Genomic DNA, 26,860 nt, shown 5'->3' with positions numbered 1-26,860 from the left:
GTGAAATCCCTGGCACTTACCTTGCGCATGTCTTTGCCAAAGGTCTCACTATAGGTTGTGCCAAGGATTTCAAACTGGACATAGGGGTTCGAGCTGTCCTCTCGAAACTCCATCACTCCCGTGAGACCAGTAATATGACCCTGCAGGAGATAAGGGAAGGCCATTGGTGAACAAAGGGAGTATAACTAGGGTCACCAAGAAGAAAGTAGTCAAAATAAGGGAGCCAGCAGGGTTTGAGGAGACCATAGACAGCTAGAACAGAGACAATCACTGGCCATCCTAAAATATGGAGCAGGATGGCTACTTCCCAGAGTATTTAAAGGAGAAATCCCCAAGACTTGCGCCTGTCATTCATACTGTCAGTGTATTGAAACTTCCTGCTATGTGTCAGGCACTGTGCTTGGGTGAGATGAAACAGTGATAGAATTTTCCCTATCCTCCCAAGGCTTAGTCTTCCCCTTGCAACCTCTCCAAGCAGTTTGCTTTTGCTAATGCCAGAGGGAAGTCGAAGGTCAACAGGAGCCATATCTGACACACAGCTTTAAGTTGCCAGGCAGTAAATTCAAGCATTGGTTGAGCAAATACGACTTTGTTACATATGCCAGCTTGGGAAAATCAGTGCCTATCCTTTCTACCTCCCCCATCCCTTCTCACTTCAGCATGAAATAAATCAGATCCATGCCACAGAGCCAACAGAACTGAAGGAGAAACATAAACATAAATAAAGCACATTGTCAGACATACACTGACCTCGGAGGACACGCTAGCCCTGCTCTCTCAGTAGGCAGTGGGGGCTATGGGGATCTCTCCCTCATCTCTTTTAAGTCTGGGGCTAGGGTCTCACTCAACCTTATCTCCCATGAATATTGTAAACACAGAGAATCACAGAGACTGAGCCCAGGAGAGGCCAGCTTTATCCTAGGCTGCAGTAAATTCAAGCCAACACAGGAACATGTTTAGTACTATCTAAGCCATGTGCAATTTATCGTAACTAAGACTCTTTAACACTATAGATTTCTCTAAATGCTCTTTTGAAGCCTCTAAAAACCAATTCACTCTAACAAGTCTTGTGTGAATTACTCCATCTGCTTCAAATCCAGCCTTCTAACATGGCTTCAAGTGGGACACAGAACAAGGGCAGTGTATGTGCGTACAAGTACACACATGCACGCACATGCTGAAATCCTAGATGATCAGCACACGACAACATTGACTGAAACTGCCTCTCTCGTAGACAATAGCAGCCTTCCTGGAGGGGTAACTGGCAGACAGAGGATAGGCATGGGAATAGACATAGGATTGGTGGTTGTCTCTAACCTTTCTAAAACCAGATCTCCTTGAATTAAAGTGAAGGCAATAATAACATACATGCATGGGCCACAGCTCACCCAGCTTTCAAATGTAGGGACAGGAAAAGTGACAAAAAAGGAACCTGCAGAGAGGACCAAGGAGGTATCCAAAGAGCTCATTTTCAGGCTAGATGATGCATGGTCAGAGTGAGAGTGTGAAGAGGAGCCTGTCTCCAGTCTCTCGGCCCATCCCAGAGGTATGCCCTTTGTACACACCTTTTTGATAGTGTCTAGCATGGACCTCCCTCCATTCCATGGCTTGGTGGATTTCCGTATGCAATTGAGGCTCGCCATGCTATGCCACTTCCGGTCCTCTAACTTCCTGTGGAAGGCGTTGGCCAGCATCAGAACACTGTCATACAGGTAGAGGTTGGAGATCTGCAAAATCAAGAGTGATCAGACATTTTTCTACTGGTCCAATTCAAGAGAGAGGGAGAGAAACCAGCAGAAAGTAGGACTGCTGTTTATGACGACACCCTTAAGACATGGTGACTGACAGCTGTACCATCAGCCTCTTACTCCCTGTTTCTTCAATAGCTCAGCCAGGTGGTAGAGTTCAAGAAAGTAAAAACCTGCCCACTAGGGAGAAGATTGGCAAGTGGATCTACACATCAACATGGAGAACCAGTAGGAACACCACCATTACTGAGTTCTGCAAACAGTCAAGCTACTTGCTCAAGTAACATAAAGTGGAGAGAAGGATTAGTAGGGTATTTTGAGGGAATGGCATGGGAAAAGGAAGAAAGTGGTACAAGAATGGGGCCCCTATTAAGTCCTCAGACTCTACCAGGACTCTTGAGAGATCATAGAGATTTGGAGCTTTGAGACTTTTGGGTTTGTTTATGTGTGTATGCTGATTCTGGGCTTGAACTCAGGGCCTGGACACTGTTGCTGAGCTTTTTTGCTTAAAGCTATCACTCTACCACTTGAGCCACAACTCCACTTCTGGCCTTTTTGATGCTTAATTGGAGGTAAGAGTCTCAAGGACTTTCCTGTATAGGCTAACGTTGAACATGACCCTTAGATTTCAACCTCTTGAATTGCTAAAATTACAGGTACAAGCCACTGGTGCTAGGAAAGAGTCTTCACAATAATTTAACCCGATTTTATAACTTAAAGCATCTGATGATACATCAGCAAATGAAGGCAGTTATGTGCCATTAAAACATTATTTACCAGCCAGGCACCGATGGTTCACAACTGTAATCATAGCTACTTAGGTGGCCAAGATCTGAGGATCATGGTTCAAAGCCAGCTTGGGAGGGAAAGTCTTTTAGACTCTTGTCTCCAATTAACCATCAAAATAGCTGGAAGTAGATCTGTGACTCAGGTGGTAGAGCATTAGCCTTGAGCAAAAATGCTCAGGGACAGTGCTCAGCCCCTGAATTCAAGCCCCAGCACACACATACACACACACACACACACACACACACACATCAATATGAGCAAGAAGGCCAGTGGCTGCTGTCTGAGGGACCCTGAAGAAGCATGCTTCTGGGAGAAGAGCAGCTCCATTCTCACCTGGCTTCTTCATGCCACCTGAGTGTGTGTGTGTGTGTGTGTGTGTGAGAGAGAGAGAGAGAGAGAGAGAGAGAGAGAGAGAGAGAGAGAGAGAGAGAGAAAGAGAGAGAGAGTGAGCGAGAGAGAGAGAGAGTGTCCCTGTGGGATCGGTCTGGGACCCCTCACTCCTAACTATTGCACAGACAACCAATGGTCAGTCAAAGTGGGTCAAAGGGACCAGTCTCTGCACACCTAAGCAGCAAGTAGCCTACTAAAAATATTTCACGCAAACATCACTAGATAGAAATAGGAGACTATGTCAGTCTCACAGAACTCCTGGGAAGATCAAATAGGTTTCTTGGGCTGCAGGAAGAGCCCTGCGATCCCTAACCTCTCCTCCTTCATGTGTTCCCACACCTCAGGTCTTATTCTCTGCCTGCACTTCTTTTCTCATCCATCTTGAATCTGGGTGCCCTAGAATCTGAGTCCCAGATGAGAACCTGTGTGGCAAGGATTGTCCCCCATAACTGCGGCTCGAGTCAGTGGTAAGCCAAGAAGAGGAGGACGAAGGCCTCAGAAATTTCTGTTACATCAGGCCTGACCCACAGCTCATGCCAGCTCTGAGGGCCGTTTTCACCAGGATGCAGCCAAGCAGAGCTGCAGGTGTCCCTCTGTATACTAGCCAGCACTGGGGATTCCTGTCCTGTCTAGAATTCTCCAGTTTCCTTGCTGTGGTCATCATGGGCCCCGTGCTTTGTGCCTCTGCATGCCACTTCCGTGAATGAGCAGGGGGTGAAGGAGACATGGATATCACGGAAGAGTCAGACTGTGCCTGGGTAACTAATCATTGCTGATCCAAATGAGCATCCCAGGCCAAAGGGTTGCAATGCATCGATATGTGGTATGCTCCTCTTTAGGTACCTGCATGACACAGGTGTTTACAGGATACCAAAGTCAAGTGTTACTCCCACCACTGGGAACTAGCCCCTGTCACACAAGGACCCCCATCACAGAACCACGCCCCCAGACTAACCTAAGCCCTCTTCCAGCCATTCCACTCCTCAGAAGCTCCCACCATTGCACTGACATGACTTCTTCCCTTTTAATACAAACCCATCATTGAGAGGTTTTTATAAAGGTACATAAAGCACTCAAGACTTGGTATGGATTTGGGTGTTTTGAGTGTTGTTTTTTTCTAAAAGAATAACTCAAAGCTGAGAGTCCTTGATAATCTGGAGATTTCTCAAGACATTTGTGGGACTCCCAGTGAAAGTAGAACTAAATAGCTTGACGCTCTTTAGTCAGCTGGGACCCTTCCACCTTTACCCCCACCCGAATGCCACTTACACATCAGTGCCGCGCACACAGCACTGCCTCAAGTTTAGCCAGACAAGCACTTGATAGAATTTCTCTCCCCTCCCTGCACTTCTATTCACAATGAACTAAAGCACTCAACAAATGTATGAATGCAGAGAGGCTTGCAATGTAGAAGAAATAGCAAAGCATGACTCAGAAAGGCCAAAGGAAGCCCTTAGTCCTCCCACAAGTGTGTCTGCTTGGAAGAAGAATGAATTCTAATTCAAAGGAACATTCTTGAGCAATGCTCTTTTCCAGGCATAGATTGGCCTTCCCACCTCCCCCATATCACCCTTTTCCATGGACTTTTACACACTGTCAGTTCATAAATGTGTTTACCTCACCAAACGCTGAGCTTTTTTAGTTCTTCCTAGTTAATGTTTGATAGATGTGCTCATAATGATGAGTATATGCATGGATGGAAAGATAGATGGATAGATGGGTAAGTGGGTGGGTAGATGAATGAGTGGGTGTATGGATGGGTGAGTAGGTGGACAGATGTATAAGTGATAGATGTACAGGTAGATAGATGGGTAGATTAATGAGTACTGAGTAGGTGATTGGATGGAATGGTGGGTGGATGGATAGATAAGTAGATGAGTGGGTGGTTGAGTAGGTGATGGATGAATGGATGGCTGGATGGATGAATGGGTGGATAAATGGACAGGTGATGGATGAATGGATGGATAGATAAGTGGGTGGATAGATGGGTGGATATGGTGATGGATAGATTAGTGGATGGATGGATGGATACCTGTATAGGTGATAGATGGATTAGTGGGTGGATTGGTAGGTAGTTGGGTGAATAGGTGATAGACAGACAGATGGATAGATAAGGGCGGGTAAAAGGATGGGTGATGGAACATGAGAAAGAGATTTGCTATCTCCAACTTTGACTTGGGAGAGAGTCTCCTTCATTTGTATCTCATACAGAGAGCGTATAAAATGGACAATATAGGAAGGCCCAGATTGTGTTGCTTACTAGAGAAAGAGGGTTCTATAATACTATGTGCCAGGTTCTTGAGAGGAACTTGGCCTAGATCAGTCAAAGACACACATTTGTACTTTGGACTGTCAAAGCCACAGGGGTCTTAGGCATGGCTGCTCCTCCAATGATACCACCCAGATGTTCAGAGAAGCTGGAGAAGGCAGGGAGAATATGTCTGGCATATTCTAGCCCAACACTTATAGCAGGCACTGTGTTTGGTTCTGTGTTCTTCTGACCCATTGCCTGCCTGGGCTCAGAGCTTGCAGCCCTGGAAAAGCTTCCCAAAGTCCTTTCTAAATGTTCATCACTGCAGCAGGCATCCTCATTCCTCCCTCAGAGGAGGGAGCAGCTTGTCTCACAGCCACAGACTCTCCCTTTCCACCCTGAGCCGTGGTCATCCTACCACAAAGCTTCCCATAAGCATTGCTCTGGTGGCTTCCATCCTCTCCAATTCACCTCCCAACCCTTGTCTCCCTCCCTATGCTCCAGTACACTGCTCTCCCAAGCCCCTGGATCTATGCACAATGCTATTCTCCCTAGTATAAACATGCTTCAAATTTCCCAACTTTTAGGAATTTATGACAATTAAGAGAGCGTATTTGTGCAGGGCTCCAGTGACTCATGCTTGTAATCCTAGCTACCCAGGAGGCTGAGATCTGAAGGCCAAAGTTCAAAGCTAGCCTTGGCAAAAAAAAGTCCATGAGACTCTTGCGTACCAACAGCCATGAAAAAAGCTGGAAGTGGAGCTCTGGCCTAAGTGCTAGAGCTCCAACCTTGAGTGAAAAAGCTAAGTGACTGCACCCAAACCCAAATACCAGCACAAAAAAACCTGAGAGACAGGGAGAGAGACAAAGCCAGAGAGCAGAAAGACAGACTGAGAAAAAGAATTTGTAAAATGTCTAACAATAGTGTGCATTAGCACTTAATTGCTCAGTCAGTGTTCATGGAATTAATGAAGTTGAATGAAGAGTTCTACATCTGTTCTTAGAAGCAAACACCAAAGTAAAGACCTGTAAAGGCATTTGCATACAGGATGCCTCTTCTTAGAAGGTAGATGGTGGTGGATCAAGGCCATATGGAGGAAAGATCCAGGAGCTCGGTATAGACATGCACTGTGTGGCACTGCTCATTCCAAGTCAGAATCAGAAACCACACACCTCCATGAGATGGCAGGATCCTGAAGAGGCAGAATTTCAAACTTCATTTACCCATGCCAGAGTTTGTCCTCAGGGAGGAAACAGAAAAGGGAAGACACATCTCTAGGAGGTAGGAGAACTCTGCTAGGACCTCTTGCTGGGAGCTAGCAGTTCTTGAAAACCCAGTGGAGCCACTTAGCTGCTGGAGAATAGAATCCAATCCACACACATCAACTGAGGCCCAAGGGACAGAAAAATAGAATTTGAGTTTTCTTAAGAAGTTTCATCAGAACTCTTGTTACATTCGTAACTGCATTTTATTTAGGAGCCTGTCAGCAGACGAAAACCCACTAGTAAGATTATGATAACTAGCTGGCCATGATGAGCAGGTAAGAATATACTTAATAGTCAAGATCTAAAAGGGATAAGCAGAGGGTAGACAAGAAAGCCAGCAGAATACAGAGATGATGAACTGGGGAAGAAGGCACAGTGTTTGGTAACACTGAACACTCCACACCAGAGGGACTTAGATGGACTGTTGATGTCACTGCATTACATTCCCACCATCTGATCACTATCTCTGAAATCCTAGAATACTGTAATAGCATAGCATTGATGGGGTAATATATAAATTACAGAATTCTATTTCTCACTGTTTAAGAGGATGGACTTCCAAGCTCAAAAGGCTGGCAGAGTTGGTGTCTGGCGGAAGGCCTATTTCTTGACTTACAGATGATGTCTTTGGAAGTGAAGAACTCTGGTCTCTTCAATCCCTTTTAGAGAGTTCTAGGGCCATTTCTTTCTTTTTTCTTGTGCTATTCCTGGGGCTTGAACTCAGAGCCTGGGTGCTATTTCTGAGCTTTTGTGCTCAAGGGTAGAGCTCAAGAGCTTCAGCCACAACTCTACCTTCAGGATTTTTTGGTGTTCAATTGGAGGTAAGAGTCATAGAAATTTCTGCACAGGCTGGCTTTGAACCAGATCCTCAGGCCTCAGCTTCTGGAGTAGCTAGGATTTCAGGTATGAGCTACGAGTGCCCAGTTTTGCCCATTTCTGAGAACTGTACTTTGATGATCTAATGTCTTCCATGTATGCATTAGGCCATAAAAGTCAACTCCATCTCCTTGACTCCATCAACTTGGGGATCAGGTTTCAACATAAGAATGTTGAGGCTATGCAACATTCAGACCCTCCCTAACAGCTTCTTTGTGTGGGTGAGCATTTATTACCTTATTAGAATCAAGAAGGGACTTACTCTATGTCTTCTGAAGCACATAGCAGATGGAGACTGTCCCTTTGGATGTCCAGATGCCCACTTCTCTTACTGCAATACAGATTAGGACCTGAGGTCATGAAATACAAGCCCTTACATGATATGTGCTGAGCTAGACCACAGAGCTCATCCAAGCCCATCTGGATGGCAGCAGATGCCAGCATCTGTCCACTATCAGCCAGGAAGACAGAGGCCCCAGCAAGACTAGGGGATGCGCCAGACTGTCTGCCTCCCAGGCACTGGGGCTTGTCTTCCCCATAGTAAATCTGAGACTCCAGTGAAGACTTATAAGGGTACTTTAGCCATGTCCCTGTCTGCCCTCAGGGCTCAGGGATAGTTATGCACCTGCATTATCATCCCTGAAGGTAAAAGAAGCTGAATGATCAGCCAAGGTCAGAGCCACAGAGACCAGTTGCATCTTACACCAGACCATTATCCTCCTGTCCCAGAAGCTGGAAATGCGGGAAACATTTTCATCACAAAAGGCTCTGCCCTTCCTCTGGGCTTCTAAAGAGCCCCATTGTCTCTGCCTTCCATCATTAATCAAGCAAAATGGGCTGTTCAGAAGATATCTCAGAGGCAAACAGCAGCCACTGACCTCTGGCCGGATCCTCAGACAAGCTCTGGTCAGCCAGCAATGTCAGATAAGCAGTTGACAGTAGGTCCAGCTGGGGGAGGGGAGGAAGGGGAGGAACAATCCAACACCCAGATGCCACAGCTCAAGGAAACCATCCCCAGGCAAGACATTCGTGCCAAACTGCTGCCAAACAACCTGTTCTGAGCCAGGCCAGAGGAGAGAGCAGATGGTGGCAGAGGGCAAAGGAGAGGCAGGAGGCTTGGCTCACCACTGAATCTGAAGGAAGGGTGTGGAGGTAGGAGGGAGGCCTCTATCTGTACTCAGGGATCCCAATGTACAGGTGGCCCCTTACCAAAGAATAGCACAGCTCTGTCTACCTGGGCACTGGCCTCTATCAAATGCACCTGCCAGGGTCTTTAGAAACATTGAAAGTGACATGAAACCCAAGTTGCTGTAGGAAAGGGGGAGGGGGGTGCTGAGGGAATGTTCCAGAGAGTGGACTTCTCTAAGTCAATAGAAATCTTGTAGGGTTATGAAAAACTCTAAAGAATAGGAATCAGAACCAGACACCATGGTTCACATCTGTAATCCAAGTTCGAAGTCATGCCCAGAAAAAAGGCCCATGAGATTCTTATCTCCAGTTGACCACACATACAAAAAAAGCCACAAGTAAAGCTGTGGCTCAAGTGATAGAGTGCTAGAAGCAAAACAAGCTCAGGGACAGCACCCAGTCCTTGACTTCAAGCCGCAGTACCAACACAAAAGCAAGCAAGCAAACAAACAAATAATTAAATAACAAGTAATTAATTAATCAGGATTGGTAAGGAAGGGAGGGGGGATGAAATGCTTCAATAAAATGATCATGTGGGGTGAGGGTCATTCCGCCAAGCCATCAGCAACATTTAAATGCACAAAGAGGAGAAATTCCAACCCCAGGGAACATTTAGTAATAATACCACATTAGCCCCTTCAGCTTTATTCTTGGATCAGGGGTTATAGTGGCCCGACAACATAGTTTACCTCATTTGCTGGTCATCCTTTAGAAACACATTTGAATATAAATGGGGTAGCAATGTGATAATGCGTCCTCTACTTCAATTATAGAGCTTAAGTCCCAGGGAAATGCAGTTCTGAAGACAGAGTGCCAGTTCAGAGTCTCTTTGGAGCGAGGCTGCCTGTGAAATCTCAGCAAAAGTCCGGGGTTTCTGAGGGACCGGTTATCACTTTTATTACTGGCTGAGTCAGACAAGCCCTAAACTAACTTGTCAAGAAAACAAGAATGAGAAACACTAGAATCAGACAATGCTTTGTAAGGAAAAATAAACAACAAGCACGGCATGCTGGAAAATACAATACTTTGGGAGCCACAAGAAGCCACTTATTTAGGTATTTTTCTTCCAAAGGACTTGCTTTCTACTAAATAGCAACCAAATTGATTTGCTATAATAGTGCTTGGTTGGTTTTCAAACACAGATAGTCCTGACCACAGAACTAATAAGAGGAAGATGGAGTTTCTAAGGGCAGTTCAGTTCAGTGGAGAAGCCAAAAGATGAATGATCTTGCAAAAATGCCCCCATTCTTTTATATAAGTATATACATATATATATCTGTGTATATATACACAGATACACACACACACACGCACACACACACACACACACACACACACACACACATATATACTTTTTGCGCCTGTACTGGGGCTCAAGCTCAGAACCTGGGTACTGTCTGTTTGCTAGTTTCACTGAAGGTTGGCACTCTACCACCTGAACCACAGCTGTACTTCCAGCTTTTTGATGGTTAATTGGAGATAAGAGTCTCCACCTTTCTTGCCCCAAACTGGCTGGCTTCAACCTGGGATCCTCAGATCTCAGCCTCCTGAGTAGCTAGAATTAGAGGTGTGAGCCACTCCCACCCAAAGACTCCTGAATCATTGCCATGACAAGGACCACCTGGGGAAGGCACTAAAATGGACTGAGAAGCTCCATTTTTATTTCTGGGAGGATTTTCATTAATTTCATCAAGATAAAGTTAATAATCCATGGCATCAATTTTTTCCCCTTTAGTTGGCTGTTCTAAACATCTTAGAGTCTTCTCGATAAATCTCACAGCTAGAGGCTAGTAGAAATTAGTTTGCCTTCTACACTGTCATTAGGAAAGAAAGAAGTAATAGTATTTGAGGATACTTGAAGGGAATGGCTTGTAAATGAGAATCTACAAGCTTTCCAAGTGGCTGTTGGGCAGGAGGAGTAAATAAATCCCATTCCCACCGCCCCCCCCCCCCACAGCCCCCATAGGAGAAAGCAAATGCAAGAGAGATAGAGATTCCCTTAAGAAAGTATTTTACATGGAGGCTTCTAGAGACCATTTTGACTTGCATCAAGCCCTGAATTCTTAACAAATTCACTCCCAGAAGCCCTTATGGAGGATAATAAGCAGGGTCTCCAATGAAGAGCTCCCTGGCAATCAAAGATGTGGCCTGTCCTCTCCCAAGCTGTGATTGAGTACCTGTGAGACTGATGTGGGGAGAAGAGATGTATAAAATATGAGACAGAAGCTGGGAAGATGGGAGCCATTCTTCTGCTATGGTAATCCTTTCAAAAATATGCTTGGGAAGAAAATAGATATATCATATAATTAACAATATGCAAACCACATATGAATGATAGATGGGTAGGCAGACAGATAGATGATGCATGTATACATAGGTATATGCATAGATAGGTAGTTAGGTAAATAAATAGGCAGACAAATAGCATGTTCACCCTTTCCATGAAAAACCTGAACACATATACCCACCTCCTAAGTACCAATGATAATGGTAATAGTTCTAAATGTTTTCCACATGATATCTCATTTCATTTTTATGATGGTGGTAGGTAATATTCTAATCCCCAACTGACAGAGAAAAACACTGAGGCACAGAATAACAAATAAATAACCATCATTAAGTGGTTAGTAACTAGAGTTATTGGGATTCAAGCTGAAGCAATCTGCTGCCGCCGCTGCTGCTACTGTTGCTGCTGCTGCTGCCGCCGCCACCACTATTAGCAGTACAAGAACTCTGTGATCTTTTGCTTTTCAGTTTTGTTCTTTGTTTAGAGCCTAGAACAGAGAAGGATAGGGGACCCTAGAATTCCTAGTTGCATGCTCATCTATGTCTTTGCTTATTCTCTTTGAGGGTATAAGTCATATTAGGAAGCCTTCGGCTGGACCCAGCTGCTTGGCCAGCCTTCTAGTCTTCCTTGCTCTCTTCTCCCATAGTGGACAGATCCTTTGTGCCTGATGTGAACCCATCTCTTCTTATATTTTCAGTCGGCAGTAAACAGACTTCAACAAGAAATACTGTCCACTCCCCTGCCCTGTTCTGTGTTACCCACTTTGGGCAACAGGAAATGATCCCTGAAGATTGAGTATGGTTTGAGTTAGCAAGAAATGGAGATGCGGATAGGGGGATGGAGGTATGGCCAGGTCAAGGATGTTTTGAGACGGGAGAGGGATGAAACCATTCAAAGCTTAGAGAAATTAGAGAGGCCTTCCAGAGCTGCACATGCTTTGGCCTCATGCAGGGTAAAGGGATATCCTCTCCCTGTGCATCGGGGAGGGCAGGCATACAATGCTGAGCCCTTATCTAGTCACATGTCACAGAGCAGGAATGACACATACACAGGATGATTGACACAGCATACTTGGCCCTTGTTGGCCAAGCTTGTAGCACTCCAGGAAGACCCAGACATTCCATCCAGCCCATTCAGCTGATTAGCTATGACTTGGAGCAGTGGACACCAAGGGAGAGAGGTTTATTCCACCTAAATTCAGTATCTGCTGTCTTTCCCAGCCATTGAGAACATATTTCTCATGTGTACTATCCACTAAGCCATGTTTCCTCCCCTCTTCTGATATACAATTGCCCAGTGGATTCAATGCTTTAGCAATTTATATATGCTTTCAACCCATTTGAGCTCCCATAATTTACTCCCTGGAATGTGTGACCCTCCCAATAATGTCAATACCAAAACATCCTGCGTGCAACTGACTCTCAAACAGCTCTTATCTAAATCCTTAGCTTCTGCTGCCCACTTTTGATCAATTCCTTACTTGGATAAAGAATGTGGAATTGGTTTCAAATCTTTAGTGCTGAGTGTTTCACACAAACAAAGGACCAGACAACTTCTATAAACCCAACCAGAAATTTCCTTCTGTCCCATAGCTCCTACAAAACATCAACAATCATTGGGCACTGGCAACTCATGCCTATAATCCTCGTTACTTGGGATGCTGATATCTGTGGATCTCAGTTTGAAGCCATCCCAGACAGGAAAGTCTATGAGACTCTTATCTCCAATTTACCACCAAAAAGCTAGAAGTGGCACTGTGACTCAAGTGGTAGAGCACTAGCCGTGAGCAGAAAAGCTCAGGAACAGTGCCCATAGCCTCAGTTTAATATAGATAGACAGACAGACAGACAGATATCAACAATCATCTTACTGAGTGTCATATTCATAATGGTGAAGCTGATTCAAGGCAGCCTGAGGGCATAGCTCTACATCGTTTCTTTCTTGTTCTCAAACATCAAGACAGAAAACTACCTGTCATATCAGGCAGGAAGGTACCAGCCTATCCAAGTCCACTAGATGAGCTCAGACAGAATACACACATGCCAGGGCAGTTGTAAAAGGACTAACTGTAAACACTTTGTATGGCTTGCCTGGGAAGGGATGGAGAAGATGGACAGGTCTAGGTTGTGCTCTCTTGTACCTCTCTGTTCATTTAAGAACCAGCAGTATTCCCTGGAAAACCTGAGCCTCAGAATTCAGAAGATGTGCTAGGGTAATTCCAAGAACCTTAGCATGGTTACGTGCTGTGAATGTATGAGTGATTTCTTACAAGAATGCAGAGCCATTCTCTATCTCTAGCCCTGCTAGATAAACCCATCCCTTCAAAAAGTCAATACAGAGGCCTGACAAACAGCAATTACTTCTCACATTAAGGTGTAACTTTTTTGTTTGAGTGACAGTCCTAGGGCTTGAACTCAGAGCCTGGGTGCTATCCCTGCACTTTTGTACTTAAAGCCAGTGCTCTACCACTTGAGCCACCGCCCCACTTTGGGCTTTTCGGTAAGGTAATTGGAGATAGGACTCTCACGGACTTTCCTGCCCAGGCTAGTTTCAAACCACAATCCTCAGATCTCAGTCTTCTGAGTAGCTAGGGTTATAGGCATGAGTCACCAGTGCCCCACTGATGTTAACTTTTAAATACTAGAGGCTCCATATGTGCTAGCACACCCTACTTGCTGACAACAGACATAATGGCCTGACTGTCCCGCTGACTGGTTTCAATTTTAGTAAACGGCAGAGGTCTTAGTAATTAAAATTGGTGGGCATTCAGCATTCAACCCAGGAGACCCTAGAATGTTTTGGGCCGCAAGCCAATGGTACGAGATCCCTCCCAACCCCCCAACGTGGAAATGGAAATGATATACCCCACACTGACCTGGAGCATCTGGAGGTAGCCTTCCTGAGGGTCGCAGAGCAGAGAGGAGATGCGATGGTTGTTTCTCATGCATTTCTGGTTGTCTTTTGCAGATGGGAAGATTTGCCGGACCACGGTCATCCTCCCAAGGGCACTGTGGACCAGATCCAGGATCTCAGGGTCACTGATTTCCTGCAGAAATAACCACATGCATGCTCACTAACTATTCATGAATTTAAGTGCTAATTTGAAAGAGATCAAAGGATGAGGCTCAGGTCACACATATTCTTATTTATTTACAACAGTAGCCTTTAGGTACAAACAGGATTGTTTTAGCTTTTCCTGAACAGACGGGGAAATAAAAGATAAACCACTGGTACTGGTTTCCACAGGACAAGATGTTAGGAACCAGCGTCACAGTGCACAGTAGACACCAGAAGGCATCGGCCAGGCCTAGTGGCTAAATTTCCTATTGAAAGTCATCAGCCTAATCTAGTCAGGGAAAGCCAGGTTTCTCTGACTTGATTAATCAAAATGCAATGTGGGACGAAGAATGCAGCTTAGTAATAGTGTGCTTGGCTAGCATGAATGAAGCCCTGGATTTGATTCCTCAGTGCCACATAAACAGAAAAAGCTGGAAGTGGTGCTGTCTCAAGTGGTAGAGCACTAGCCTTGAAGAAAAGAAACTCCGAGACAGTGCCTAGGCCCTGCATTCAAACCCCAGGACTGACACAAAAATAAAATTAAAAAAGAATGGCAAGAAGATGACAATGTGGGGCTGGGAATGTAGCCTAGTGGTAGAGTGCTTGCTTAGCATGCATGAAGCTCTGGGTTCCATTCCTCAATACCACATAAACAGAAAAAGCCAGAAGTGGCACTGTGGCTCAAGTGGTAGAGTGCTAGTCTTGAGCAAAGAAGCTCAGGGATGGTGCTCAGTCCCTGAGTTCAAGCCCCAGGACTGGCACAAAACAAAATGCAATGTGTTTCCTGGAATTCTCTCCTAGTTAGACAGATTTTTAATTAAAAAATTGCAACTACATCCATTCATTTGTTCCACAAAAATCTACGGAACATGCTGTATGGGGTTTGTTCTATACTAAACACTAGTGATACAACAGAAGTCACCTATAGCCCTGTCCTTAGAATCCCTCCTTTACCATCGCTGGATGAAATATATACCAAGTGTGTCAGTGGCTGAGAGACCAAAGGTGCTATCCATGCACTTGTTCATTTAGTGCTCACAGCAACCCTAGAACTGCCATAAGGTAGATTCTATTATCATTCCATTTCACCTACCAGCACAGACTTTGCAAAAGGAGTGGCCTTCAGGGGGCTCAGAAGTTTCCATGAGAAACAAGTCACATACTGAACTTGGAGATAAACTTGTTAGGCACAGTGCTTGTATATGTGTGGTCAGAGTACAGCTGAGATGTTGGTGGTGCTGCCTTGGCTGGGGTAGAGGACAGAAAATTTCTTTTCTGGGTGGAGCTGTCAAGGAATGCCGAATGCCTTGGGCTCCACTGGCCTGGAGCAGGCAGAGCCTGGGTGCCTTCAAAGGGCATATTTGTGATCAGAGCAAGATCTGGAGGGGCAGGATCAAGCAAGATTCAGACCCCAACAGAGGTAACAGGGAGTTCATATACCCCACTATAAAACGCCTGCACTGAGGGGAAATGACTAGCCCTTAAGAAGTTTGAGGCACAAATGAGCCATCGACAGAATTACATGTTTAAAGATCTCAGGCTACTTTGTGTGGAGAGAATTAGAGACAGACAAAGCTGATGAAGAGAAGGCAAGCAAGAGGGCTCAGGCTACATGACTGGGTCTAAAACAGAACTGCAACAGATGGAAATGAATACACAAGGAACATTGCAAGATCAGGACAGGAACAGGTGAGTTAAGAGAAGTCTCAGTTCCCAGTCTCCACTGGCATCTGGGTATAAGATTTTACTGATGTATCATCACACTTAAAAAAAAAAAAACTTTAACCAAAGAAACAGAGGTCCCATGGTTTCCCTTATTTGCAATAACTAGTATATGTCTGAGGCAAGCAGAAACAGTCAAATAAGTTGATGTTAAGCGAAATGAACCCCAAGATAAGGATTCAGATGTTTTTATGTTTGAATGTTAATGCTTTATGTTTTTATGTTATAAATATGTTTGTATGTCCCTCCCCCATGGTATAACCCCTACTTTTTTTGATGCTGGTATAATTTGTGGAGGGGAAGGGAAAAAACAAATTGTTTAAATAGGGATACAGGTGGACCCACTGCAACAATGATATCTACAAAATGAACTTAACAATTTTGGCGGGGGGGGGGGGGGGGGGAGGGGGGGGGGGACAAAGGAAGAGACAACAATGCTTGATAAGAAAGAGACAACAATGCTTGATAAGAAATGTACTCATTACCTTGTCCATGTAATTGTAACCCCTCTGTACGGTATTTTCACAATAATAATAAAAAAAAAGAAGCTTTAAGTCTTTCTCCTTACAGATGACCCAAGGGAAATTTGAAATTCCATAATGGTGTAAATAGAGCTAACAAGGTCAGAAATAAATGATGACTGATAACGAATTCCTAAATTAGTCAGAAAATAAACAAGAGCATAATGTTTGTAAGGGCAAGATACCAAACAATGTTTTTAGGATTGGTCTTTGGAAGCATATCAGGGAGGGGGTATGGTAGATTAAAACCACATGCTGAATCAGGGAGACTGTGAAATATAAAGAGTCATGACCTCTAGCATGATCAGTAGTTTCCAAGTAGGCTGGCCTGCAGGGATCACACAAAGTTAAACTAACCAATTATTGCAAGTTAATATTCCACACAAATCTATTTGAACTTGCTAAATTGGGACCAATAGACAATCCAAGGTAAGAGGGTTGGTTGCATGGAACAGGCACAGATAGAGGTTTAGAGAAATCGCACCCTAATCTCATCAACCTAGAGAAGTAGACCAGCTAGTTACTATTCCAGAAACCATGCAGAAATTGAGGAATCAGTTGCTGGTAGTTTATACCTGTAATCCTAGCTACTTAGGAGTCTGAGATCTAAGAATCCCCAGTTCAAATCAAGCCCAGGCAGAAAAGTCTGTGAGACTTTTGTCTCCAATTAACCAGAAATAAAACCAGAACAGAGGTGTGGCTCAAGTGGTAAAGCACCAGCCTTGAGCAAAAAAAAATGCATGAGGTGTTGAGTTCAAAGCCTAGTACTGGCATAGAAGAAGAGGAAGATGAGGAGGAGGAGGAAAAAAAAGGAGGAGGAAGTGGAGGAGGAGGAGAGTGGGAGAAGGAGGAGGAGGGGGAGGAGGAAGAAAAAGAGGAGGAAGAGGTGAAGGAGGAGGAGAAGGAAGATGGAAGAATGAAGGAGGAGGAGGAGAGAGGAGAAAGAAGGAGAAACAAAGAAAGAAATTTTAATTCCTACCCCCCCCCCATTATAAAGTTTGTTATCCACATAGTGTCTTGTAGGTCTCATTGTTACGATGAGTCAACCTGTATCCTTGTTTCAGCAGGGAAGGGATAGTAGAGGAAAAACAAAGGAGAGTATAACAATGTTCAATAGGAAATGGACTCATGACCTCACTCGTGTAACTGTAACCCCTCAGTACAGTATCTTTACAAGAAAAAAAGAAATTGTAAAATTTCATGAAACATTGCTTCAGTTTCCCCTAAAGAGGTGAATCAGAGCCAGCGCACCTCGGAGGGGAAATGGGCGTGTCTCATATTGTTTCTTTTTCCCACAGCTTCTTGAGGAGGCCATTGCAGAGGCACAGTCATTTGCCTAGAAGCTCTTTTGTCTCATGTTTCCTCATTTCCAAAAGGGTAATCTACGCTCCCATGCAGACCCTGGAAACCTGGGAGATGACTTACAAGACAGCCCAGAACCTTGCATTAAATACAAACATCCTCTCTCCTGGAAGCTCACAAGCCACTCACACCAGGTGAGTGACTGTGTTGAAGCATGACTGTGTTGAAGCAGGGGGTGGGAGTCTTCCCAGCTGCCCTGATCTGCCCTTTCACTTGGCCTGCCCAGGACTCCTGAAAGACTTGACACAGCCTCCCACCAAGCCATTAACCGCCATATGCCTTCCACAATCAGAGTCTGTTGGAACATTGTAGACCATCTTGTCTCACCTGGCCTAGCTCGAATCCATTCGCTCTGTATCAAAGCATGATCTCTCCTTGCCAGTATGCTGCTACCCTCCCCTGGGGCTATTCTGTTCTCCCCAGAAACATGCAATCTGGAAATGCATGGTACCAATATCCCCCATTCTTTAGGGGCAATGGGAAGGTCACTTCTTTCCCTCTTCCCAACTGTGAATCCCTGTGATTAGTCTGTTCTGGCAGCAATATAGCAGGCCCTGGTCTCCTGTCCCACTGCACCTGTGGGGCCCCACAGATAGCATTAAAGGATTTCTCACTCCTGCTCACTAGTTCCCAGTTGGTATCTCTGGACCACAGCAAGAGGCCCCAACTTCCAAACCTCCCTAAGGAGGCAGAGGGCAATTTAAGCAATCAGTTAAAATACAAAACACTTTCCCAGTTGTCCCAGGTGAACATCTTTTTTTTCCCCCAAGAACTACAGCTGATGAGCAAAAGAAGCAAGCTGCTGTGTAACACACGACTCTCCGAAGTCAGGGAGATAGCAGTGAAAGTAACATCAGACACAATGCTCACTGGAATGCACAAGCAAAACCATCCAGTGTTTCTCTTCATCAATGTGTACTTCCATGACCAGCTAAAGTGGCCCAACTAATGTGTCAACAGCATCCAGGAGTTTCATTCTATCTTACTTTGTGCCCTTCTAGTACACTCCAGCCCCGTTGTTTTATAAACTACACATATGCCTAAGTAGCCAATATCTACTAGTATATTTGTTAGACATTTTTGGCTGGACTTGAATCAAGCTTTACGTATGACATTATCTTTCTGGGGTACGTTACCTTTATGTAGTATTGTTGGTGTAAACTATTTCATTTTATTTTTGTTCCACTACTAGAAAATACATTTTTATCTTATTCCTGGCTTTTGTGTCTTTTGAACTCAAGGACACAGGCTTGCTAAGTGAGCATTCTTATCACTTAGCTATGCCCCCAGCTCTTCTTTGCTTTAGTTATCTTCCAAGCAGAATCTCACATTTTTGCCTAGAGCTGGCCAAGAGCTGGCCTCAAGCCATGTTGATATTATTCTTTTTAAAAAAACTATGATTGGGGCTGGGAAGGTGGCTCAGTGGTAGAGCGCTTGCCTTGCATGCATGAGGCCCTGGGTTCCATTCCTCAGCTCCACATAAGCAGAAAAAGCCGGAAGTAGACTGTGGCTCAAGTGATAGAGTGCTAGCCTTGAGCTGAAGAGCTGAGAGACAGCGCCCAGGCCCAGAGTTCAGGCCCCACGATGGGGGAAAAAAAAAACGTTATTAATGAATTAAGTAATTGGAGAAAGGGATTTCAGTTCAAGGTGACAATTTATAAATACAATGCATTTTTAAAAGGTATACTTGTAAATTAGCCACTCTCTTTTCTCCCATGGAAAGCAGTGTGGCAGTCTTTAAATTTCTATAACTATCCAATGCTAGCTCCCTATATCCCTAATAACTAATTATCACAAAATAGTTGAGAATAAAAAAACTGCCTTATACTTATAAACTGATTTATTGAATGGTAGTGCTTTATAAAATTATATAAAGATAATAAAATATATTAAAAGTATGAAATTATGCAAGGCAATTTCATGTGTTGTTAGTGTAATTCTCAACAATAAAATCTTACTTCTGACAGAAAATGAAAAAAAAAAACTGAAAGATAACACTCATATATTCTAAGACTAGGCTTTGAAGATTTTTATATGTGTCAACAGCATCCAGGAGTTTCATTCTATCACTTTGTGCCCTTCCAGCACACTCCAGCCCCATTGTTTTATAAACTACCACGTACAGATTTTAAAAATCATCTGTAGATGATCTGTCATTTTTCTATAGATACATTTCAGGTTTTCTTTGCCTTTGGTCTCCTACATCGTCATTCTAAGGTGTGGCTAGATGTGAGCTTTTTCTTTTTGTCATCTACTTGATCCTCTGGAGTTTGGTTTCTCCTGATGATTGTAGCATATTATAAACCATAATGTCCTTTAATATTTTTTCTACCTCATTTACTACTATTTGCTCTTGGAAATTCAAACAAGTATGTGTTAAATATTGTTCATTATCTTCTATGTGTCTTAATCTCCTTTTCATTTTTTTTGTTTCTCTGACTATAGTCTAAATAATGTCTTCATGTTTTTCATCTTTTTCTCTGTAGGTCCACTCTGATGTTTAATGTCTCCTGTAAGGTTTTTAACTTATTAGGATTTGTAATTTTCTGATGTTTGGTTTATTCCAACTTCAATTTTGCTTACTATTTTTCAAGTCATACACACACAACTCTTTATTTTTAAGACATATTTAAACACACTCATTTAATATTGTGTGTCAGGGATTATGCCTCTCTCTCCATCTCTTTCTCAGTCTCGTGCTCCGTATAACTTCACAAAGAACTCTGAATCTAGCTGGCATTCACATATTTTAGAAGCGATTTACGCCTGCTTCTACTTCCTATACACTGCCCATCTAAACCACTGTAAAGGAAGCTCTCCTTCGAGTTCCTTTAGACAACACAAATGGCATAAACTTGGGTCACAAACCTGCATGAGTTATCCATTCTTTTGTTTTTTGTTGTTGGTGGTGGTGGTGGTGGTGGTCATGGGGCTTGAACTCTGGGCCTGGACGTTATCCCTCAGCTCTTCAGCTCAAGTTTTTGTTTTTTTTGTTTATTTTTATTTATTTTTATTTTTTTTTTTGAGTTATCTATTCTTAAGAAAATGCCCCCTTCCATGCAACTCCAAAGTCAAAATGGGAAGTTCCCCTTGCTATCTTCTGAACAATGTGTTTGTTTCTCATTAATTCTAAGAGTGAGGGCTAGGTAGAAATCTGTCATCAGGCAACACACTTGGTTGGTTCTTTGACTTGATCTTCTTTGTCCTGTTTCCCACAGATTTGTAAGAACAAAAACTCAGTTTCTACCGCATGGCCAAGACATTCAGGACAAACATTAAATTTGAAGCTTGTATATTGCCAAGAGTTTCCTTTTTCCTTTTATGTTTTGTCTCTATGGTTCTTACTCTTGACAGCTTCTATTTGACTTTTTTAATATACTATATTTAGCTATTTTAGTCCTTTTTTCCCCCTTTTGGGAGTGTCATTCAAGCTAATTACTCTTCCATCAAGACATACTACTAAACCTTTTGTATGTAATTCAAATTCTTTAGTTCATGATCCTAATTCTTTTTCTGGAACACACACCTGTGCCCCAAATTGCTACCCATATGTCTTGGCTGTATGATTGTTTAAGCCTCAGTTATTGTGCTATAATTTATACTTGCTTCATTTGACTGCCTTTTCTTAGGTTCACTGTCATCGATAGAAAGTACACTATTAATAAGGGGCCCAAGAGACACATGAACAATTTCCTCCATTTGTCCAAATTCTAATTGCATTATTGAATCATCTACCACTGTGGATACAAGAAGACAAGCTCTATGTAGGTTCCACCAGACTTTCTTTGAAGAAATATTGCCATGAATTGAGGTTAGCTTTACCTCCTACAATCTAACAGTTTCCACCCATAAATCTTTTTTCATCTTCACCACTCACTCAAGAAATTAGCCCTAAAAGACGATGTTAAAGGGATTATCAATAGAAACAGTGAAAATTTAGAATCTGGAAAACTTAACTGATGACAGAATCCGGATGGCTATGGCTGTTTTCAATAGGAAACAATGCATATTTATGATTTGCTAAGATTATTTTAACAGCAGAACAAGGACAGACGGAATGAGAGCTAGGGTCTCAAGTTAACATTACATTCTTCGTGCCCATTATCAGAAAAAAAAAAGAAGTGGAAAAAGACTCTTTTGTGCCTTGTAGCATACTTAGAGGAAAAATGTCTATGTGTACATTAAAATGTGAGAAATTGCTTCGTGCACTGAATAGTAAAAATACTATCTCCAGTTATCTACTGAGAATATACACTGAAGCTAAGAAAAAATATGTATCTTAAGTCAAATAAATCATTAGGAAACCACTACAAAAGTCTCTACTTTACTTACGAAGGGTTAAGACCAAAGAAAAGTTAGAAGAATTCTAAAGAAAAGCCAATTCGCACATCCTCCCAGAAGGCACATACTTAATTTACTGATTGAAAGCAAAATTGTCCTTCTTATAGAGCATGCTAAGGAAGAGAATGAGATCTGATTGCCTCTGTTCGGAGAAAATGTGTGTCTTCAGCCAGGGTCTATGGCTGACTTCACAGGGGTTCACCATTTCAAAATATGAAATGAATACGACTGTGTGCACATTTTCCTGTGGAGAAAGCCCATAGGCTGCATTGACTTTTCAAAAGAGCTTTCAACCTCCCCCTAAAAGTTGATGAGCAATTGATAGGGAGACCACAAATGGATTTTTAAAGTGTCCCTTGTTTCTAACTAGAAAAAGAATGGAAATGATACTAACAGAATACTTGGGAGACACAAGCATTGAAAAACCCTAGGCCTGAAGCTCAAAGCCAGCCCGTGGTGCAGTACGTCCACAAGATTCTTATCTCCAATTAACTACCAAAACATAAAAATAGAAATAAAAATAAAAGATGTGGAGCTATGCCTCAAGTAGTAGATCACTAGAATTGAACACAAAAGCTCACAAGCAGAGCTCAAGCCCTGAATTCAAGCCCCAGAACTGGCACCAAAAAAGAAAAAGATCTTAAGTGTGGCGTACAAACGTCTGCTTTGCCAGAGTGGTTGCCACTGGGTAAACATAAAGAAAGAACCTTTTTTGTGCCTTCCTGACAGGATTTCCCCTTCCTCTGCCACATCGGAATAACCCAACTGTGCACTTTGCCCCATGATCAGTTTCATGGAGGTGAGAGGTGAGTACACCTCCAACAGCAAGAAGTCATCCTGCCTGGTGTGGTCAGAATGACGTGTCAGGATGACTTTAGACAGTTGTAGAAGAGCATTAAGACCCCATTTCTTAGTGGAGAGATAAGAGGAGAGCTTGCTTAGTGAATTCTAAAAGGGTTTATACAATCCTAAGAATACCTGGAAGAGTCCATACCTTCCTGACTCTGGATATTTGTGTCCCGGGCAAATTCTGCCTGATGGGCAGACCCATCACTTTGAGAGTGCAGGGGCTTGAGGACTTGCTTACTCTCTCATCTTCCCATCTAACACCTCTTTGGGATCTTTGCAGTGATGATGGCCCTGGGCTTGGCTAGGCAGGCATTCTACACCTTGTAGCACTCCCTCAACCTTTCAAAATGTAGCCCAGGCTGGCCTTCACATTGTGACCATTTTGCCTTCCCATGACCAGTCTGAAACCACTGAAACTACCTCTGAGATCATCCATTCGCAGACCATTCAAGAGATTTTGGCTTAGGTTTTTCTGACTCCCTAATTAAAAAACCAGAATAGTGATGTGTAATGCAGTATAGAGCAAAGTTCTATTGTACCTTAACTCTCTTAAAATTTGAGGTTTCAAATACGGCAACATTTGAATGGCAATTGTGTGTGGGTGTCTTCTACCATCTGACCTTTTAAGCATCGTAGAAACATTTTATTGAACATAGATTGAATCACGGCGGGGATCTCACTCTAAGTCAGGCGGAGCAGCAGAGAGGATAAATTTTTATGAGAAGAAATGTTCAGAATGGCAATTAAAATACTAAGGATCTCATTTTTCTAAATATGCATTTTGAGAAACCAGATACTACCCTCGTACACAAATACGTTTTTGTCTGATCTTTAAGACTTCAGTAAAATTTCAGAACCATCCAATATCAGGAAGAAATATTATTAAATATTTATATGGATCTCTAAACTTATATAGAGCTATGCAATCACACCGTTAGTCATTTCTTTTTATTCCTTAGAAAGACTGAAATCTATCAAACATCTGTGTGATACTCGCATTATTCCATCTCTGGAGAAATAATAAAGTTTACTCCCCTTTAAAAAAATGTATGGTGTCAGTAATCTAAAGTTAATGATAGTAGAGAAATTTCATAGACAAGACTGGCTTGGAAAAACGTGGAGAAAATAGAAGCAGGATTCAATAAAGTGGTGATGAAAGAATTACTCCCAGACAAGTCAACATGATTTTGGGGTGTCTGCTGCATCATAGCATACCGGGGCATCCAGGTCAAGGTGAACCAAGGCTCCATGGAGATTGGGAAGGAAGGGAGGGTGGCAGGACACTCTTAAAGCTTGGTGCTGGTAACATTGCCAGGACAGAAGAAATCAGGGTAAAGGCTATCATTTTTGAGGGGTAGCTCTGCCCAGAGACAGACCCTGTCTCCGTAGCTGTTTCTGAAAACCTCACAGCATTCTGCTGAGTCTCTCTTTTTATGCAGGATCCAGAAAACTGCAGAATCTCCTTGTTTGTACAAGTATGGTCTGTGACAGGGGAAGGGTGGGCAATACAGTCAGAATACTCAATGCACATATGTGAATATGGAACTAGGAAATGTGAACGGATGAGTAGTATTGGAATAGATGAGAGGGAGAATGATGGAAGGAGTCACATTGATCGAGATGCATTGTGAAAGCCGGGCGATGGTGGCTCACGCCTGTAATCCTAGCTACTCAGGAAGCTAAGCTCTGAGGATCGTGGTTCAGAGCCAGCCCAGGCAGGAAAGTCCACGAGACTCTTATCTCCAATAAGAAAACAGGAAGTGGTGCTGTGGCTCAAGTGGTAGAGCACTAGCCTTGAGCTGAAGAGCTGAGGGACAGCGCCCAGGCCCAGAGTTCAAGCTCTACAACTGACAAAAAAAAAAAGATGCATTGTGATAAGAAAGTAACCTGATGAACTGAAACTCCTTTGTGTACTTAATAATAATAAGCCAGGGGAAGGTGGCTCATGCCAGTCATCCTGGCTATTCAGGAGGCTGAGCTCTGAGGATGTAGATTCAAAACCAGCCCATTTAGAAAAGTCTATAAAACTCTTCTCTCCAGTTAACTAGCAAAAATGCTGGAAGTGAAGTTGTGACTCAAGTAGTAGAGCACCAGCCTTGAGTGAAAGAGCTAAACAAGAACCTGAATCCCTGAGTTCAAACCTCAGTACCAACACATACACAGACACACAATAATAATAATAAAGTGTGAGCAAGGCCCTGGTGGTTCACACTTACAATCCTAGCTACTGAGGAAGGTGAGATCTGGTGCTTGTGGTTCAAGGTTAGCCCAGGCAGGAAAGTCCATGAGACTCATCTCCAGTTAAACACCAAAAAGCTGAAAGTGGAGTTGTGGCTTTAGTAGAGTGCTAGCCTTGAGCAAAAAAGTTCAGGACAACATCCAGGCTCTGATTTCAAGCCACAGGACAAGCACTGAGAAAAAACTGTGGTCCACAGGCCAAACACAGCAGCATCTTCTTGGTGCTTTTTAGAAAGGCAGTCTCTGGCCTCACCTAGGCCCAGTAAATCAAAATCTGAATTCTCAAAAGATATTCATGTGATTCCTCAAGAATCCCAACTTAGGACATTAGGCAGTGACTCACTGATTAGATAGACCTGGGGACCAGACTTGGCTATATAGATTGGACAAGGCACTTAATATCTCTGTGTGCAATCTAAGTGGGATAACTACTTCCAAGGGCTTTTGAGAATGTTCAATGAGTTGAATTCATCTGACTCACACGGAGTGAGTGCAACTCATCCTTCCAACCCCAAAGAGAAAGCTCATTCTATAACCTTTGTGAGACAGCACAGACATGCCTCCTCCCAGCCTCCTGTTGGAAAGGGCCACTCACCTAGGCATCTGTCCAACTCATCATTCCTGAGATGGCCCCTGAACTACTAAGCAAGTCCCTTGCAACCCACTGCCATCTTCACCAAGCTTCTCCCCTGCCCCTCATCCCCCAAGAGATCTTGCCAAAACAACACACCAGGGCTCAACCAGCCTGGTATTAAATACACTGAGATCTTATATGAAAGATGCTATGGCTTTATTCATACAAATGACACACATGGCTTCTGCTCCCAGTCCAGTCAGTACCCTGCCTGCCCCTCTGCCATGGACTTCCCAAGACAGAGGTGGCAAAGCTCCACCTCTCCATCAGCTCCTTCAACACAGCAAGTTTCTTAAAATATATTTTTAACTTCTTTAGGTAGTTGGACAACAGAGCATGTTGTAAATACAGTGTGTCTTGATCCATGTTGCCCCTTTTCACATTCTCACCATCCCTCCCACCCCACCCTTTCCCTCACCTTTCTGAATTTTTAGGTTATATATTGAATTTTTATATATACAGTGCATCTTGATCTATGTCATCCCTTCAACATCTTTACCCCTTCAACCCACTCCTTCCTTTATTTTTCTCAGTTCTGTGGCTTATGCAGTGTGTTTTTGTCTGTATTCTACTCATTTCCTCTGTTCATTCTTCTACCCCTCTCCGCTTGCCACCCCCTCCCCCAAGTACCCATTTTTAGTACTCATTTTGTTAGGTTTTGAGTTAGTCTTTCTAAGAATTATATTATTTGTGTTCTCCACAGGTTCTATTATACTTCAGTTAATTCATGTATAACCACTTGGGTTCCACCCAGTGTCTTTACTTCCAGATTTATAAGAACTTTCTAGTTCTTCTCAGTGAGGGAAACCATGCCACCTGTGCTTCACTAGGCATGGCTTACTTCATTTCACAAAATCCTCTCTAAGCCTTGCCATTTCCTTACAAATGATGGTTCAATGTCATTCTTTCAAGACAGCAAGTTTTCCTGAGTGGATCTGGTCTGTCCAGCTAACCCTGTTTCCTCAAGACCAGTGCCTGGCTAAGGTAGGATTGATGTCATCCAGGCCCTCTGCTCATTTCCAGAAAACCTTATCCCAGCTCTTCTGGCTTAACAAAGACTCTTGTCCTAGCCAGGGGAGTCCAAGAGGCATTCCCAAGACTTATATATTTTGAGTGAGTCTTTTATTCTATTTTATTAAATTGAGTTTAGATTTCTTCAAAGTTTGTTCTCTTTTGTTCTATTTGATCAGGAGCACAAGATGGGTCATCTCTCTCTCAGGAAAATGCAGAAACCCACCTCTGTCTCCGGTGTTTACTGGCAACAGCCCATGAAGATCCACTGGATGTCTGGTTAGTGGTGGATTGTGGGTAGGCCTGGGTAGTGGTTTCTATACATTCTCCT

The 26,860-nt window shown here is 43.3% G+C and overlaps 1 protein-coding gene across 1 annotated transcript in view; it reads right to left on the bottom strand.

Moving 5' to 3' along the window:
• Positions 1–26,860, bottom strand: part of Grid1 (glutamate ionotropic receptor delta type subunit 1) — a 751,350-nt gene that overhangs the window by 246,793 nt on the left and 477,697 nt on the right. Inside the window, exons 6-8 of the mRNA XM_042690370.1 lie at positions 13,670–13,840; positions 1,566–1,727; positions 21–140 (exon numbers count right to left, since the gene is read on the bottom strand). Coding sequence (XP_042546304.1) covers positions 21–140; positions 1,566–1,727; positions 13,670–13,840 — 453 coding nt within the window. The remainder of the gene's footprint in view (positions 1–20; positions 141–1,565; positions 1,728–13,669; positions 13,841–26,860) is intronic.

Source organism: Dipodomys spectabilis, unplaced genomic scaffold (assembly GCF_019054845.1).
Source record: "Dipodomys spectabilis isolate Male_0828 unplaced genomic scaffold, ASM1905484v1 ptg000136l, whole genome shotgun sequence".
NCBI lineage: Eukaryota > Metazoa > Chordata > Mammalia > Rodentia > Heteromyidae > Dipodomys > Dipodomys spectabilis.
This window is presented reverse-complemented; position numbering and strand designations above follow the sequence as displayed.